At 35.3% G+C, this 17,500-nt stretch overlaps 1 protein-coding gene across 1 annotated transcript in view; it reads right to left on the bottom strand.

Moving 5' to 3' along the window:
* LOC137624404 (alpha-2-macroglobulin-like protein 1) overlaps positions 1 to 17,500 on the bottom strand; it is an 80,600-nt gene that overhangs the window by 34,632 nt on the left and 28,468 nt on the right. Inside the window, exons 8-9 of the mRNA XM_068355145.1 lie at positions 8,936 to 9,032; positions 8,299 to 8,514 (exon numbers count right to left, since the gene is read on the bottom strand). Coding sequence (XP_068211246.1) covers positions 8,299 to 8,514; positions 8,936 to 9,032 — 313 coding nt within the window. The remainder of the gene's footprint in view (positions 1 to 8,298; positions 8,515 to 8,935; positions 9,033 to 17,500) is intronic.

The raw sequence follows: 17,500 nt of genomic DNA, 5'->3' as shown, positions 1-17,500 counted from the left end.
GCTGTACATATTTTTCTATCCATTGCGTCTGAACAGTGAGTTAATTGATTTAAGTCTTTAATGACCGTATATGTTTCCTTGTCTGGGGAAATCAATACGTGTCTTGTCAAACTGGATATTACTGGATTTGAGTGATTCGTCATGAAAGTCGGAAATGGTGATATCCTGTAAGATTGCCAGGCATCAGAAGAATCAAAGGGAATTGTAATCATAATCTTGTTATTATCTACGTTTACTGTAATTAGGCTGTAATAAAATTCTAACCTATGTTCGTCTAACAAAGGAACATAGCCTAGTTTATCCCTTCCGTTCTCCAGAATTAACTTTAAGTAACTTATAGGCAACAAATGGGGCACAATACATCTTTAGTTGCTAACGTGAGAGCTTCTACATAATCCTTGGATTTCTCAATGAAATGTGCAATTCTATTATGTATGTGATCTATCTTTGAATCATAATACGTTAATGTTGCCAACAAATCCTGTACTTCCATAATCTGAACGATATTATTTGATTGTTCATTTACTAAATCCATAATTTTATTGATTGAAGCTAACTGATTCCTTAGTTCTGACATAATCAATTCCTCTTCATGAGTCAAGAACTCAATTTTCTTATTTTGATTACTAATTTTAAGACGATTGGAAATTCCTAAACCTAAACTTGCAACAGACCCAAAGATGCTTAATGCAGCATAAATAAACGGATTCCGTCTTTCTTTATGTTCGTGTCCTACAGTCCACATCAAAAGGTCATAAGCCAAAGATCCTGTCTCGTCAGTCTTATTTTTCAAGTCATCAGATAGCATCTCTGCAACTTTTAATGTTGATCCAAGCAAACTCTCTGTAGTCAAATGAAAATGTCTTCTATGCAACTCATCCAATGAGGCAGAAAACCTTGAAATGGTGGTTCTTAAGCTAGTGACATCATTCTCTTGAAGAAAAATTGCTTGCATATTCACTTCTACAATTACGTTGGTTGATGTAATAAAAATGCCTTCTTGTCTTTCAACTATAGTGCAGTATTTAAAATTTATACTTTTAGTTTTAGAGCTCATCGCACACGAGAACAATGTCTGAGCGAACAATATCACTCCCAACAACAAAAAATTCATCTTGGAAACCTGTAACGAGAAAAATATATGTAATTACTCCTGTATTAAAAAGAAAACTTTTAATCTCATAAAATAAAAAAAAAAAAATTTCACTCACTTCTTTTCCTCTCTTTTCTTTTTAATTTCTTATGTGAGCCAATGGTACTATTCTCTCATCCGTGGGTTGGGATACGTTTTGAACTCTAAACCTATTGGCCGTTAATGTTTCCAAAATGTTAAATGGGCCTTCAAACTTAGGTGTTAGTTTATAATTGAGCCCTTTTCGTACATTGATTTAAATTATACGTTATCACCCACGGTATATGTTTTAGTTGGTTTCGCTGTTTTATCGTGATTCCTTTTCATTATGATTTGTGATTCTTCTAAATTCTTTCGAAGGATATCATATCGACTTATACTTGCATTTATACATTCTTTTAAAGGATTTGATAGATTAGTTGTAGGCGTTAATACATGGAAAGGCATTCTAACTGGGGTACCATACAATGCTTCATGTGGTGACATTTTAATTGATATATGATATGAATGATTCAGAGTACTCAGTGCCGCCGGTATTGCAATATCCCAGTTGGGGTCTGATCCCCCTAGTGTTACCCTTAATATATTTAATATCTTCCTATTTGCTCTTTCCACTAGCCCATTCGACTCTGGGTGATATATCATGGTATTTATTTTCTTTATGTTGAGGAATTCACACAATGAGGTAAGAAAGTGATTATTAAATTCACCACCCGAGTCTGAGATTATCATGTGTGGAATTCCATGTTTACAAATGTAACACTCATAAAACTTCCTAGCGCATTCAATCGCAGTTTTAGTTTTAAGCGCTATTAGTTCTGTATATCGAGTTAAAGCATCTATAATTACTAAGAGGTGCCTATTTCCTCTGTCTGACTCGTAAAATCCTGTTAACAAATCTAAATGTATTCTTTCAAAGGGTTGATTGGGCACAGGATAAGCTCCTAGGCTGACAGGTGTTTTCGTATGCCCTTTGTTTTCCTGACATGTGCGACAATTAGCTATGTGTCTTTTTATATCTGTAAGCATTGTATGCCAATAAAACAATGATTTGGCTTTCTGTGACATTAATGAGAACCCCGGGTGTCCATGTAATGGATTTGAATGCAACCAATTCAGGACAGTGGAAATAAGTGAGATTGGTACTACTACCTGGTCGTTAGTTACATGTGGTGTATTGCGGGTTTTCCTTGTCACAGTCCTACACAGAATATTATCTTTGATTATATAATTCTGCTGCTTATACTTATATATTCCTTTTCCTTATGATTGCCTTTCAAAGCATTTATAATTGTTTCTATTTTCTGATCTTTTCTTTGCTCAGTCTGTAACAATTCAGCGCTCCAGCTAAATCTTCTTGTTCAGATATTGTTTTTACAATAGGCCTGGATGTTGATATATCTATTAATTCAGCTAAAGGCTCCGTACAAGATGACACGGGGTTGCGTGATAATGCATCCGCAATGATATTTGCTTTCCCAGGTAAATACCCGATTCTTGCGCCAAAATCTTGAATGATCAAATGCCACCGAGTTCGTTTAGGGCTGTGGTTGAAGCCTTTAAAGAACTCTGTTAGTGGTTTATGGTCAGTAAGAACCTTAACGGGATAACCGTAAATTATGAACTTAAAATGCACTAGCGAATTAACAATAGCTAGTCCTTCCTTGTCTATTACTGCATACTTACTTTCGGAAGTTCTCAATTTTCGAGAATAGAAAGCTATCGGGAAAAATTGTTCATCATATTGCTGAAGCAATACCCCTCCTACTCCTAAGTCTGAGGCGTCTGTTGCAATGAAGAATTCCTTACCGAAGTCAGGAAATTTTAAGATAGGAGAACTACACAGTTCATCTTTCAAAGTATTAAACGCCTGTTGATGTTGCTCAGACCATATGAAATCTACGCCCTTCTTCGTAAGATCAGTAAAAGGAGCGGCTATTATTGAATAGTTGCGTATAAAACGCCTGTAATATCCACTACAACCCAGAAATTGCTGTATTCCCTTGACATTAGTAGGTATGGGAAAATTACGTATAGCCGACACCTTATCATGGACTACTTTAAGACCTTGGCTTGACACCATGAAACCCAAATATATTAATTCTGTTTTGAAAAATTCACACTTACTAATCTTTACCCTTAAGTTATGTTGTCTTAATCTCTGTAGTACTAGTTCTAACTTACGTAGATGTTCTTCTAAGGTGTTGGAAAAGATTACAAGATCATCCATATAGGCATGCAATATATCCCCTAACAAGTCTCCAAACACTATGTTAATCATTCTTGTAAATGTTATAGGAGCACAACGTAAACCAAAAGGCATCCGTAAAAATTCATAATGTCCCCTGGCTGTGCTGAAGGCTGTGTATGGGATACTATCTTCTTCTAATGATATCTGGTGAAAGCCTTTAAGTAAGTCCAAACTGGTAAAATATTTATTCTGACCTAACAAAGACAAAATATCGTCAGTACATGGCACTGGGAATCGATCAGGGATCGTTTCCTCGTTTAGACGACGAAAGTTGACGCAGATACGCCATGTTCGATCTTTTTTCGGTATAACTATTAAAGGAAAATTATAAGGGCTGTTTGATTTTCTAATGACTCCTTCCTCTAACATTTTACCTACTTCATCATTTATTTCATTCTGGAATTTCATAGGGAGTCTGTACGAGGGTACATAGATAATTTTCTGCTTGTCCTTTAACCTTATTTGATGCTCGATTACTTCTGTTTTTCCTAAGGATCCATCCGTAGTGGAAAAAACATCATGATATTTAGTTAAAAGTTCAAAAATTTTCTGCTGAATTTCTTCGTCTTGAATGTCCTTATTGATTTTATTTTTAATAGATCGCAAAAGGGATTCATCCGCAACTGATTGAGAGTGATTGATTTCAGCAACGGTAAGAATACGATGTTTATAAACTTCTATATCCAAGATATGTTGATTTTTGTGAATGACTAAAGTGTTATTTAAATGATTACAGACTTCAATATTACATTGTTGATGTGAGCCTACTGTATAAATAGCTTGTGTGACAGACAATCCGTTAGTTTTCAAAGTATTGGAAAGGATTAATATTTCAGATCCCGGTAATGTTTTCTTTATTTGCACTATTAAATTCGAAGGTAGGTTTGGTTCGATAGATTGCGTGCAAGATGATATTACGGGTGAACGAGAATTCTGCTGGGTCGCGTATATTATTTCTTTATTAGTGAGACAAGTTATTGGTTCTTCAACGTACGTTACGGTTACATTTGTCGTCTCCTTTTTATCCAAAACTGATTTTAAGGTATTAGAAGACTTATAGAATTTCCCTTTGATATACACGCCGTGCTTGGCAGGAGCTAAGATAATGTTTTGATTTCCCATAGATGGGTATCCTATAATTACAGCTGGATACATATTAATGTTTTTTACAACAACAAATGTATCGGCAAACGTGCGATTACCGACTCTGAACTGAACATGAGTTATGCCTATGACATTTAATTCATTATTTCCTATACCCGAAAGTCTAATTCCGGATTTTTCAATCGGAAAGTTCGAAAACAACAAATGATGTGTCTTCAAATCCATGATATTACGTGGACTACCAGAGTCAAAAAATAACGTAAAGGATTTGTGTTCTAAATTTACAGCATATAAGGTTGGCCGTAACTCATTTTGGCTTATTATTGTATGAATTCGTTGCAAATCTACGGGAGCATGCACTGTTTTACTTAATTCGGCCGTGTGTTTCATAGGAAAATCTATTGTCTCACAATTATCTGATAAAACATTAAATTGATTATTCAATACTATTGATGTTGACATGAATGACCTTGACCCAACATCACTCTCTTCCCCTCTAGAGTTAACTATGTGGTATTTGCTTTGCTCTGCACATTCTGAAAATTAGTCTGACCTTGCTAGGTCTGGTTTGACGACCCAGGCTCAGCGATATTTGAAGAAGTGTTTGTTTGTTTTGGACTCTGAACTGCATTGACATTTGGTTGTTTCTTGTTATTGTTAAAATGAGGATTTTTCTTTTTATTTCCATATGGAACTGACTGTGGAATTGACTGTGTATTTCTGGGATATTGTTGTGTCTTACGCGAGTAACATTGACTATATGAATGCGTTGCAGTGTTGTGAATCGAGCAAAATTTCGTTCTGCAGTCTGCGCTTAAGTGACCTTGACGTTTGCAGTTATAACACGTCATTCCCGCTACTGGACTGCTAACTACGTTCACTGTTTGTGGCTTTGTTTCATTCTTTGCAAAAACTTGAGTTAACACGGGATCGAGATCTGGACACTTGGACATGTGTTTCTTTATCTGTTTATAGACATCCAATTCCGTACTTGCAGGCATTAACTTCTTATCAAAACACCGCACTAAAGCTTCAGGCAACATAAGTGTCATGCAAGTTAAATACATTAATCGTAAAAAATCTTTCACGGAGATGTTAACGTTAGTAACCCAAGTGGAATGACCCAAAATGTCCTGATATTCGTTAAGCCTATCAGCTATGAGAGCTGCTCTCTCAATAACATTAAGCCGATTCATAGTGGCTTGATTAAGTGTATTTCGTAACGTTAATACTACATCCAAGGCTTCCTCACCCCCATAGATCGCGCGTAACCTAACTTTGAAATCATCCCAGGTAACTGCTTCTTGAAATGAAACACCTCTTAAATACGCATTCGCATCCCCCTTAGAAAAATTTATAAAACTTTTAGCTTCTTGTAATTGTACAAAAGGGTCTACGATTTGTTTGGCATTTAAATGGGCATCGACGGATGAAATCCATGACTCCACATTTTGTGGCAAGAACCCGTTGACTCGACCCTGAAAAGGAAGGATTGCTGACCTGGCATTTACAAGCGTCACAATTGGAGGAGGATTAGTCTGGCCTACACCACTAGGTCCAGGGGAAGGGCTCACAGGGGGAGTCATGACTGCTGTATTTTTTTTCCTATCTCTTCGACCCCTTGCAATTCTATCAAAATATCTACATGAGTACAGACGCCCACTGCGTAAACGCATATGTATAACAAGATTCCCCAAACAATGTTACTAATCCCAAAACATTTACCGAGAATTTCTGAAAGAAAAAGGAATTAGCACAAAGAGAGAAAAATTCTAAATGAGAATTCGGAGTTAAACACAGTTTCCTTTAACAAAGATTAGCAATTCACTCACCCCAGTAATAATCAACTAACGACTCGTGATAACTACACTTCACTGACCAAACTGGAATGAATTCAAAAATTTGTACTTAGCTTATATATGGGTCTGTGTGATGTCGACACGTCCTCTCTCTCTCTCTTGATGTTTTGTTAGCGATGTATCGTTCGAGTTTCTTGTTGAATGTAGTGCTTCCTGGGTATGTTTTGCAATTGTTGAACGCCAGTCCTTGGGTTTCCTAGGATGTTGATTGAAGATTCAGTTTGTATTCATAACATTCGTTAATGTTAACTGTTCCGATGGACTATAATACTTAGTCAAAATTGTAGATTCATGTAGATAATGTTGAGTTCTTGAAGATCTTTCTCTGGTTTTACAGCTTTTATTTTGAAGTCTTGAAGATCTTTCTCTGGTTTTACAGCTTTTATTTTGAAGTCTTGAAGATCTTTCTCTAATTCTTAGAGTTTAACCGCTGCCACCATTTATTGGTGTGCTACTTTTATAAGCACACATTGAGTATGTGTTGTTTCAGATGTGTGTAACTGGATAACATAATACATCTTATTAGCTTTAAAGTATTTATTCTATAAAAACAACAGAGTTAAACATCTCCATCACTGGAGGAAGCTGGGTTGGTCAGATGACCAATTCTGGTGAAGTATAGATATGAACTGACTAACTTATCGATATCACAGATATCGTATGCTTAGTTTATATAAGTTTCGTCACAATCTCGGAAGACACCTGCATCCGGTGACGTCACAAACTTTCACACGCTGAGGCAATGTGTTGACAGTTAAGAAAAATGTCACATTGTCGAGGCTGCATTGTACGTCCTGTTTATGATTTGAATGACTACAGCAAGTCCCACGGCTAGCACCTTCATCCAACATGACATATTACGTCATGTGTTTTAAACATGTAATATTAACTATTTTAATTATTACATATATACATATATATGCATATATATATATATATATATATATATATATATATATATATATATATATATATATATATATATATATATATATATATATATATATATATAGATATATATATTTATATATATATATATATATATATATATATATATATATATATATATATATATATATATATATATATATATATATATATATATATATATATATATATATATATATATATATATATATATATATATATATATATATATACATATATGTATATATATATATATATATATATATATATATATATATATATATATATATATCTATATATATATATATATATATATATATATATATCTATATATATATATATATATATATATATATATATATATATATATATATATATATATATATATATATATATATATATATATATATATATATATATATATATATATATATATATATATATTTATATATACATATATATATATACATATTTATATATATATATATATATATATATATATATATATATACATATATATATATATATATATATATATATATATATATATATATATATATATATATATATATATATATATATATTTATATATATACATATATATACATATTATATATATATATATATATATATATATATATATATATATATATATATATATATATATATATATATATATATATATATACATATATATATATATATATATATATATATATATATATATATATATATATAGATATAGGTATATAAATATATATAGATATATATATTTATATATATATATATATATATATATATATATATATATATATATATATATATATATATATATATATAGAACGATGCAGAATATGATTATCAGTCTATAAGGTTACCTAAAGCATTTTATGGTCAGAGTCCTTACATTTTGAATGCATTTCTCTGCTGTTAAGTCACACACAAACACACACATATGTCAAATAAAACCACAAAGCTCCATCCCCGTTTGTTAGAGAGAGTAATGAGGTTCCAGTTTTTCTTACCTTGAAAGGAAATGGAAGGCCATGTCTTAAATACTCCACATCTGAGAGTCTTTCATAAGAATATTTATTGTAAACTATAGAAATAATCTTGGTAGTATTCACTTCAACCTGCGTACCTTCCTCGACGAATGTAGCTGTTACTTTTAAATGCGAAATGTAGAAATCATCAGAAATATTGGTCAGATCTGATTTTCCTTCCCAGCATCCATCGACATCCTGTATACGATAGGTATATATTTATCCAATTATTTTCACTGGTTCAAATTAAACCATACATAAAAATATACAAAGATGAACAGTCTCAGGAATAACTATCTTTTATTAGATGCAAGAAAATTCAGTAGACATGGAAAAATAAGAACATTATGTTTGCAGAAAAGTAAGAAACAATATTCACACGATGTACTATTTAGAAAAGACTTATATCAGAGGAAGTATGACAAGAAATTTAATAATGAAGTAATTGAGTAAAGCAACATAACAAATAAATGTTTCAGACCATATTGCTCTATGATGTATACCCTCAAAAGTATCATACAGATATTATTTGCAAGAAAACTGATTCTATAAATCATTCCAAATTACCTACTTAAATTATATTTATAAGAATTCAGAATAAAATTGGCACTAATCTCACCTTATTCGATAGAGGAACACTTTTCATAGCGCCATAGTACCTCCACAATGTTACATTAAATGTCACTGCCCCTTTCACAGGCTTGCCATAAGTGTATCTGCGAAGAATAACAAATAAAGTGATAAGAAAAAGTAAGGTTGTCTATACACTATATATATATATATATATATATATATATATATATATATATATATATATATATATATATATATATATATATATATATATATATATATATATATATATATATCTACTTTCCTGCCTTTATCAATATAATAAAAGTTCGATTACCTTCTGCGTTATCTCCAATGCTTTCTTTAAAACGCATCAAACCTCATCTCTACATATTTATCCATTACCTTATCTCGTCATCTAATTCTCAGTCTCCCTCTCTATCTTTACTCCCTAGCATGTTCCTTCTAACACTCCTCACTTCTTCCCCACCATCCATCCTCAACAGGTGCTAACACCATCTCAGTCGTGAGACTCTTATCTCCCTTGTAATCTTTACTACTCCTCCCATTCTTTTTATTCCATCATTTTCCAGTCTTTTATACAGTGATATTCCCATAATGCACCACAGCAGGCTCATCTTTGTACTCTCAAGCTTTGGTTCCTCTTTTTGTCTTAGAGACCACCTTTCTAATCCATATATTACCACTGGTCTTATTATTTTGCAACATATATTAATTCTTAACTTAATTGATATTTTCTTATTACACACCACTCCTGCTTCCTCCCTGCACTTATCCCAGGCTGCTTTTATCCTATTTTAAATATTAGCCTCACATCCTTCATCTTGACTTGTAGTAGATCCTAATTTTCTAAATTGCTCCACCTGTTTTATAAGCATGCGTGTACTTCCATATACGGCTATTTCTTACTCCTCACCATAGCTCCAGTCTTATCCACATTTACTTTCAGCCACCCATCTCCCAAGTCGCTGGCCACTTTCCAACCCTTCTCTGTAAGTCTTCCGCATTTGCAACGGTATTTACCAAATCATCTGCATAAAGGGGCTTCCATAACTCAATTTCTGAACTCTCTTCTTAACAGAAATAAAAGCGGACTTTATAATGATACTTGGTTTCTATCTTTATCCCCTAAAACTTCCAGATACCCCAAAATCCCGTCTTTTCCCTTTTGTCAAGTTTGAAATCTTATAGATATCCTTTTCTCTTTCCCTTTTTCCTAGCATTTCATTCAATTGCCTTACAACTCTACCAATAGCTATATATACTTTCTTCCTAGAATATTTTTCCACTTCTCTCTACCGTTCCTCCGCACTCTGTGCATGCCTTACTTTCTAGATATTAAATACCATATGTTTTCTTTTAACCGAGTCTTTCACCTCTCTGTCTCACCACCATTTTTCTACTAGCGAAACACCATATCTGTTGGTTCTTCCCATCAATTCCTGTTTCCCCTACACCTATTTCATTCATACTCATCCAGATATTTCTCATTTTGTTACCCTGTCTACTCTCTAGATTCAAACTTTTCAATGGTCTCTCTCTCTCACAATGCTCTTATATTGCTCACTGTTTTCCCATTTAATGTTATAAATTTTATTTCTATCTCTCATCTTTCTCTTCTTGGGGTCTCTACCTCTCATTTTAAAAACAGTTTCTACTAGTCGCTTTTTAACACATGCTTCCTACAAAATCCCTTCACGGTTTGTTAAATAGTTTTTGTCAAATTTTTACTCTTACACTTTCATAGGTTACTACCTGGTAATTCAATTAGTGTACCCAGGTGGTCATACATGTCAATTTAAGACTCCCACCCATTTGTGTTATATAACCGTCAACTTTATTTCTAATTTGATACCCAGGGCCTCCATGTTCCTCTTTATACCAATCCCTTGTCTTCTCGACTTTGCCATCCATGTTTTCTCCTATGACTAGTTCCTTCACATGTTTCAATGTTTTAATAGCTGCCTGAAACCCTTGCCTAAATCATTAATTTTCTTGTTCTTAGCAACCCATCTGAGGATTATATGCTACGATTATATCGATTATCTGATCAGCTATTATCATTGGAATCTTTAAAAGCCAATCAGTTACTTTCTGCATTTCTATCATATATTCCTTCAAGTTTCTAGCTAATAACGACACACTTATACATTTTCCTTGTGATCCATTGGACTAATTTAGAACTTATACACATTTCCTAGCTGTCTAGTTTCATATATATATATATATATATATATATATATATATATATATATATATATATATATATATATATATATATATATATATATATATATATATATATATATATATATGCATATCTATAAATGTATATATGTATAATATATATATATATATATATATATATATATATATATATATATATATATATATATACATATATATATATATATATATATATATATATATATGTATGTATATATATATATATATATATGTATATATGTATATATATATATATATATATATATATATATATATATATATATATATATATATATATATATATATATATGTATGTATGTATATATACACGCACACACACACACACACACACACATATATATATATATATATATATATATATATATATATATATATATATATATATATATATATATATATATATATATATATATATATATATATATATATATATATATATATATATATATACACAACTATGAGAGGTACACTGATAAAATATTCGGTAAAAATTAAGACACCAAATATAGCATCTGCAAGAACCTTCAGTGATTATTAATGAATATATGTCATAATTAGGAAAAACATTAAGTATCTTAACAGGAAGTAAGAAAACATGAATTAAGATGAATCTAAGCATGGGATGGAGAGCGTTTGGCAAACAAAATTATATGTAAGGTAAATTGACATTTTCGTGTAACCGAAAAGTATTTGATTTGATGGTCTTACCAGTATTAGCCAAAGCACGAAAATGGGGCAACATGAACATAAGAGGAAACTAAAGTAGAGGATATTCTAACAATGTGTAAAAAAAGAAATGAAGATAGGGAGGACATCAAATGAAAATTATAGATAACGGATTTTGAGCGATGCGAAAAATCTATTTTTGGGTGATATGGCCATGTCATCCTGATGGAAGTTCCTTAAAGTAGCTTCCTAAGGGATATATGTACTACAGTGATATTCCCAGAGAATTTTACCTTTAGGTATCCAGAATTTTAACTCCTGACGCGAATATCCTCAACATTTCTCCAAAGGATATCGCATAATATCAGCGGACGCATTCTTGACACACCTCCATAGCAATCTGCACCCCAAACAGCGTTTTGGCCTCGAGGAGGATGTGGCACAAGGGAGCCGTCCAAAGGTTCTCCCCGCTCTTGTAATACTATTGGGAATACAACAGCGCCATTCCCACGACGGCGGACATTCCTTGTAGCATTGAGCGGGGTGTTACAGATACAGACCACGGGAGGGATACTGTGAAGATCTTTTCTTTTAGAAGAGATGGGTGGGTCCATCAGGATGACATGGCCATCTCACTCAAAAATAGATTTTTCGCTTCGCTCAAAATCCGTTTTTTGGGCTCAAGCCATGTCATCGTGAATGAAGCATACCAGAGCATTAGTGTATCTGTGGATTTTTACTCAGTGCCTTAACCTTATAGCAACCTTTTCTATGGTCATGGAGACCACATAAGACAAGGGACGTTACCGTTATTCGTCACCATCACTAATCATAACCAATGTTAGTGCTTCCTGACTCCTACAGGGAAGAGTCATTCTAGGCAGTAGAAAAGGGATCTTGAGGTTAACATACATAGTATGACCAAACATAAGTACACACTGAATATACAAATAGTCTCAAAGTTCTATATTTGCTAAAATAACATCAGTGTCTCTTATATCTATTATTTGATGCATACAAATATATGAGGGATGCTTACTTTGGTAAGTTGAAGAACTCTGGCATGTATACTTACAATTGTCTGGCGAAAGTGGACGCACTACATTCTAATAGACATTTATTACTCATAAATGACTAAAAGATGTTCATTAAAACGAATGTAGTATGACGATGGGATTATACCTGTAACTAGTAAAAAGACTATATTTCCTTCTCGAAGGAAGAGATGATGAGTGCCACTCTCAGACTGAAGAAAATTATAAAACAATTTCTCTTCATAATTCCTGTACTGGTTACTTCTATCTGCACTGTGTACTTCGTACAATGGCACTAAATCTATCTGTATAATTCCACACCTGGGATTTTGAACAGAGACAGTGTTATCATGGTAACACTTAATTAAAAGAAGTCACACCTAAGAAGGGTGACCTCTTCTCTCTTTAATTGACAGTCCCAGTCAATTAGCTGTTGATCGTGGAATTTGACGGCAGGTTAAATATTCTACCTGGCGTCACCACATGTTGCTTCAGATCATGGATTTGTCTAGCATAGTGTATGTAGAATGCTCTGGATGATTCTTATCCGTTACATGTGCGAGGACATGTGAGGTCCCAAACCAAAAATTGTTTACTTCAGTAATTAGGGGGCAGGTTTTAATACACTACCTGCCGCCACTACGAAGTGTTTCAGTTCATGCACTTGTTCTGCATAGTGTTTGTAAAACACTCCGGATGATTTCCATCCAGTGTATGAACGAAGGCGCTCAAAGTCCATATACTGAAAGAAGTTCAGTGATGAAGCAATCTTTCTCGGATCATGACCAGCGGGAGTACTGTCCGGATCCGCTCTACGAATAAAGTAGGTGAGCTTCGCCCTTAGTTGTTTTAGGGATAAATATGATCCAGAAGTTTCTCCTTTAAAAAACTGTCCTCCCCTGAAGTCTGAAGTTCTACGAAGATAGACCTTTAGACACTCTACAGGACATAGAGAGACATCTTCCTTTAGAGGGCAGATTCTCCAGGGACCCCACCTCTTAGTGGGTAGCTCGTTTTTAGCGAGAAAGGATGGATCAGGAAATAGATTCAGTTCTCCCACTTCCGTGAACTGAATGTGACCCTCATCTCTGGATAGGGCCACTATTTCACTGACTCTAGCCCCGGAGGCGATAGCGAACAGAAAAATAACCTTTTGGGTTAGATCCTTCAGAGAACGATCTTCATTGTTCACAGATGAGGCATAATGTAAGACCTTGTCCAAAGACCAAGAGATGGGTTTTGGTGGTACCGCGGGCTTAAGCCTAGCACATGCCTTTGGAATCTTATTAAATATTTCATTCGCCAGATCCACTTGAAAGGCATATAGGAGAGGCCTAGTCAAGGCTGATTTGCATGTATTTATCGTATTGGCTGCCAGACCTTGGCTATGAAGGTGGACAAAGAAGGACAGACAGAAGTTCATTGAAATTTCTTTCGGTCCTTTTGCTTTGACAAACGCAACCCACTTTTTCCAGGAAGACTCATATTGTCTTCTAGTTGACTTGGCCTTGTATTCTTCTAAGTATTCTATATTGCCTTTTGAGATCCCAAAACCTTTTTCTAACCGCTAGAGCGAGAAAATCATGAAATGAAGGGTTTGGGTTCTCTGTGATAAAACGAAGGCAGTTAATTTCTGAATCTTCGGAAATATACCTAGGGTCAGAGCTAGGACCAGCCTCATCTAGTCTATCAGCCCCACTAGAGAATCCTCGTATGCGGCTATATAGCGAGGTAGTTTCTTGAAGACGCTCATGATGAAGAGGTCGAATTGCAGTTCTGGGACTTGTTCCCATCTGGGAGGGAATATGTCTGCGCCCATGGACCATTCCAACTCTATCGGTTTGTATCAAAATAGAGTATCCACCGTCACATCGTGGATCAGTTGTAAATGAACTGCTGGTAGGTGCCGTACCTTCAAGAGAGTGATGGGTAACTTCACCAAGACTGAATAAGACGTTTGAATGTGACGTCTTATTATCGCTTCGGTGTCCCAGATCAGTCGTAGGGAGTCTGATCTGTGTGGAGGGGGCTTCCCCACCCATGACAGGACCAGCAGAGTCTTGGGATTTTCGTTCTCTAATTTCTGTTAGAGAAGCGATTAAAGAAGGACCGATCTTAGTCTTTTTTTATCTCTTCAAGCGTTTGATGCGTGTTTTCTCCAAGCTCTTAACGCATCTTTCCGGTGTGCCCTTAGCAACAGGTCTGTCCCTATTGCGAACTGGGGAAAGATTAGCGCTTTTTTCTGTTGGCGTTTTGGTATTCTGACTGAATACCTGAGTCTCTTGACAGACCTCACGAGCTCCATTTATATTTCCAAAGAAAAGGAGAGTTGATGTGACTGAGGGCTTCGATGGCTTTTTAAACATCGAAACCCCTGAGCTGGAGAAAGTCGACACTTCTAGAAGCCTATCTTGCATCCGTGATGTCCCAGGAACCGGGTCATCTCTTTGAATGCACATTGGCCGGACACTTCGGGTGTTGCCCACTCCAGCCTCTTGATCAGGTATATTAATACGTGAACTATTTCTAGGCTTGAATTTGATGTGACTAAGTTCGTCAATCCTTTGAAGATACTTAGAACTGTGAATCCGACACATATCTTCCTTAGGATGAACGTTACTCTCTGTAACATGAATTCTAGATAGGAGGAAGAGGGGTGGTTGACTGGAAGGTTCCGAAGGATACCTTTCAGGTCTGACAAGACTACAAACACCCTTAATATGAACAAGGTCCATATGTTCAGAAGGATTAACATTCAGAACTTGCTGTTTTTTTATGAACTTGTTGAGTGGCGACAAGTTCAGAATGGCTCATTGATATCTTGAGTCCTTTTCGTGAACACGAAGCAGCCATCCCTGGAACTCGATGAGCTAAAGTTTTCTTACTACCTGTATGCTCTATAGCTCTCAGGTATACTCCTCCAGGAGGTTTTTGAACTGTAGAAGAAGGTAAGGAAATGATGGTAGGGACATTTCTGTTTCCCATCAATGGCTCATCTTGAATAGGCTTTGGACCGATGGATCGAAGGTCCTGCGATCCTGAGGGAAAGTTCCTCCTAGCCGAAGCGTCTTTATGCTTTGAGTAGTCAGTAGGCTTAGACTTTTGACCATCTGCCTGTAGCATCGTGGTCACTGGAATAGTGGGATGTTGTGGAGCAGCCCGGATATTTCCAGCATTTCCAATCTTCTTTTTAGGTTGGGGACCCACAACCACAGAAGATTTTCTCTTTGAAGGAATGCCCCATTTATGGAGAAGACCTATGTTCTCCATGGTGGCGTTCTTAATTACTTCCTTAGTGACCTCGTGTGGGAAGAGGTCTTTACCCCAGCTGTTGGAAGATATTAGCTTCCTTGTTTCGGGTTTCACTGTTGCGTCAGCGAACACAAACTCTCTACATGCTCTCCTAGCCTTCATAAAGGCATAAAGGTCCTTCACCAAGATAGCCATATGCATTTAGGCTATGACCATGAGCATGTCTGGGGTACTCTTGCAGGTTGAACACAACTCTATGTAGTTTTGTAGAGAAAGGGATGTTGCAAGTCTCTCCTTTGACTCCTGTTCATTACACAAGAGCAACTCAGACAATTTAGGGAGACATACCTTGAATTGTCGACTTGCAACGTCCTTGTCTAATCTTCCTACTGAAAATGTCAAATGGACTTCCTTCCAATCCTTTTCCTGTCCGGGAAAAGCTGGTGACAAAGGCTTGCACTCATCGAGTGTGGGACATGGCTTACCCGCCTCTACCACTTTGGTACCAGAAGTAAATGCCTTCCCCATAAAGGGAAATGAGAGTGAAGTAGGAGCAAGAAAGGAAGGGTGTCCGTTATTCAGTGAGAATACCTTCGACTCTGAATATCCCGCCTTTTTTAGACTACCTGAAAGGATAGTCTGTGCCTTATCATGGTCGAGAATAAAGACCTCCTTTGGTTCCGTTCCTTTTCTTGACTTTGGTTTGTACTTCAGTCGAACCCAACAATTAGGGAAAGCATCAAAGCTTTGCCAAAATTGAATTTCGTCCAAAAGAACAGCACCTATTTTCTCTGAGATGCAGAGATTACCATTTAAAATCTGCATCTGCTTCGCGAACCTCCAGGGATTGATTATGGAGCATGTTGGTAGGTTTTGATTCATGGGTCGTTTGACTGACCCCTGGGAAGTGACAAGAGAAACTTTGCGAGGATCTATCATGCGTTTTACTTCCTGCTTTTCGTTTTGTCTACGAATGCTCTCAATTTGATTCTTCAGTTGGATACATAACTGTACCACATTATCCAAATTAGGGGTAGAAGATGAAGATGTCGACATCGATGGCTCTAAAGCCGGCACAGGAGGAGGAAATTACGATGCAACATTTTCCTCTTCTACCTTGGGGCATTTCTTGCCCTTAATCCCAAAGGTTTTCTGGCCGTCAGGGGATGTAGTTAGCTCCTAAGGCACTACTGTTTCCTCAGTTGCTTCCGGAAATAGTAGCTTACGCATCCCATCATCAGGTAGGAAAGGTCCCGGAGAGATCTTTTGAAAGCCTCTCACCCAGTTGCGTAATTTATATTGAGCTGTATCCCTAGTCTCTGTAGACTTGGGATTTTCAGAACCTTCCGACATATATTGCAAACCTGTGGGTTCCAATAATGTAGGGATCC

This window comes from Palaemon carinicauda, chromosome 31 (assembly GCF_036898095.1).
Source record: "Palaemon carinicauda isolate YSFRI2023 chromosome 31, ASM3689809v2, whole genome shotgun sequence".
In the NCBI taxonomy this organism is placed as follows: Eukaryota; Metazoa; Arthropoda; class Malacostraca; order Decapoda; family Palaemonidae; genus Palaemon; species Palaemon carinicauda.
Note: the sequence above shows the minus strand (reverse complement) of the source record. Positions and strands in the feature narration are given on the sequence as shown.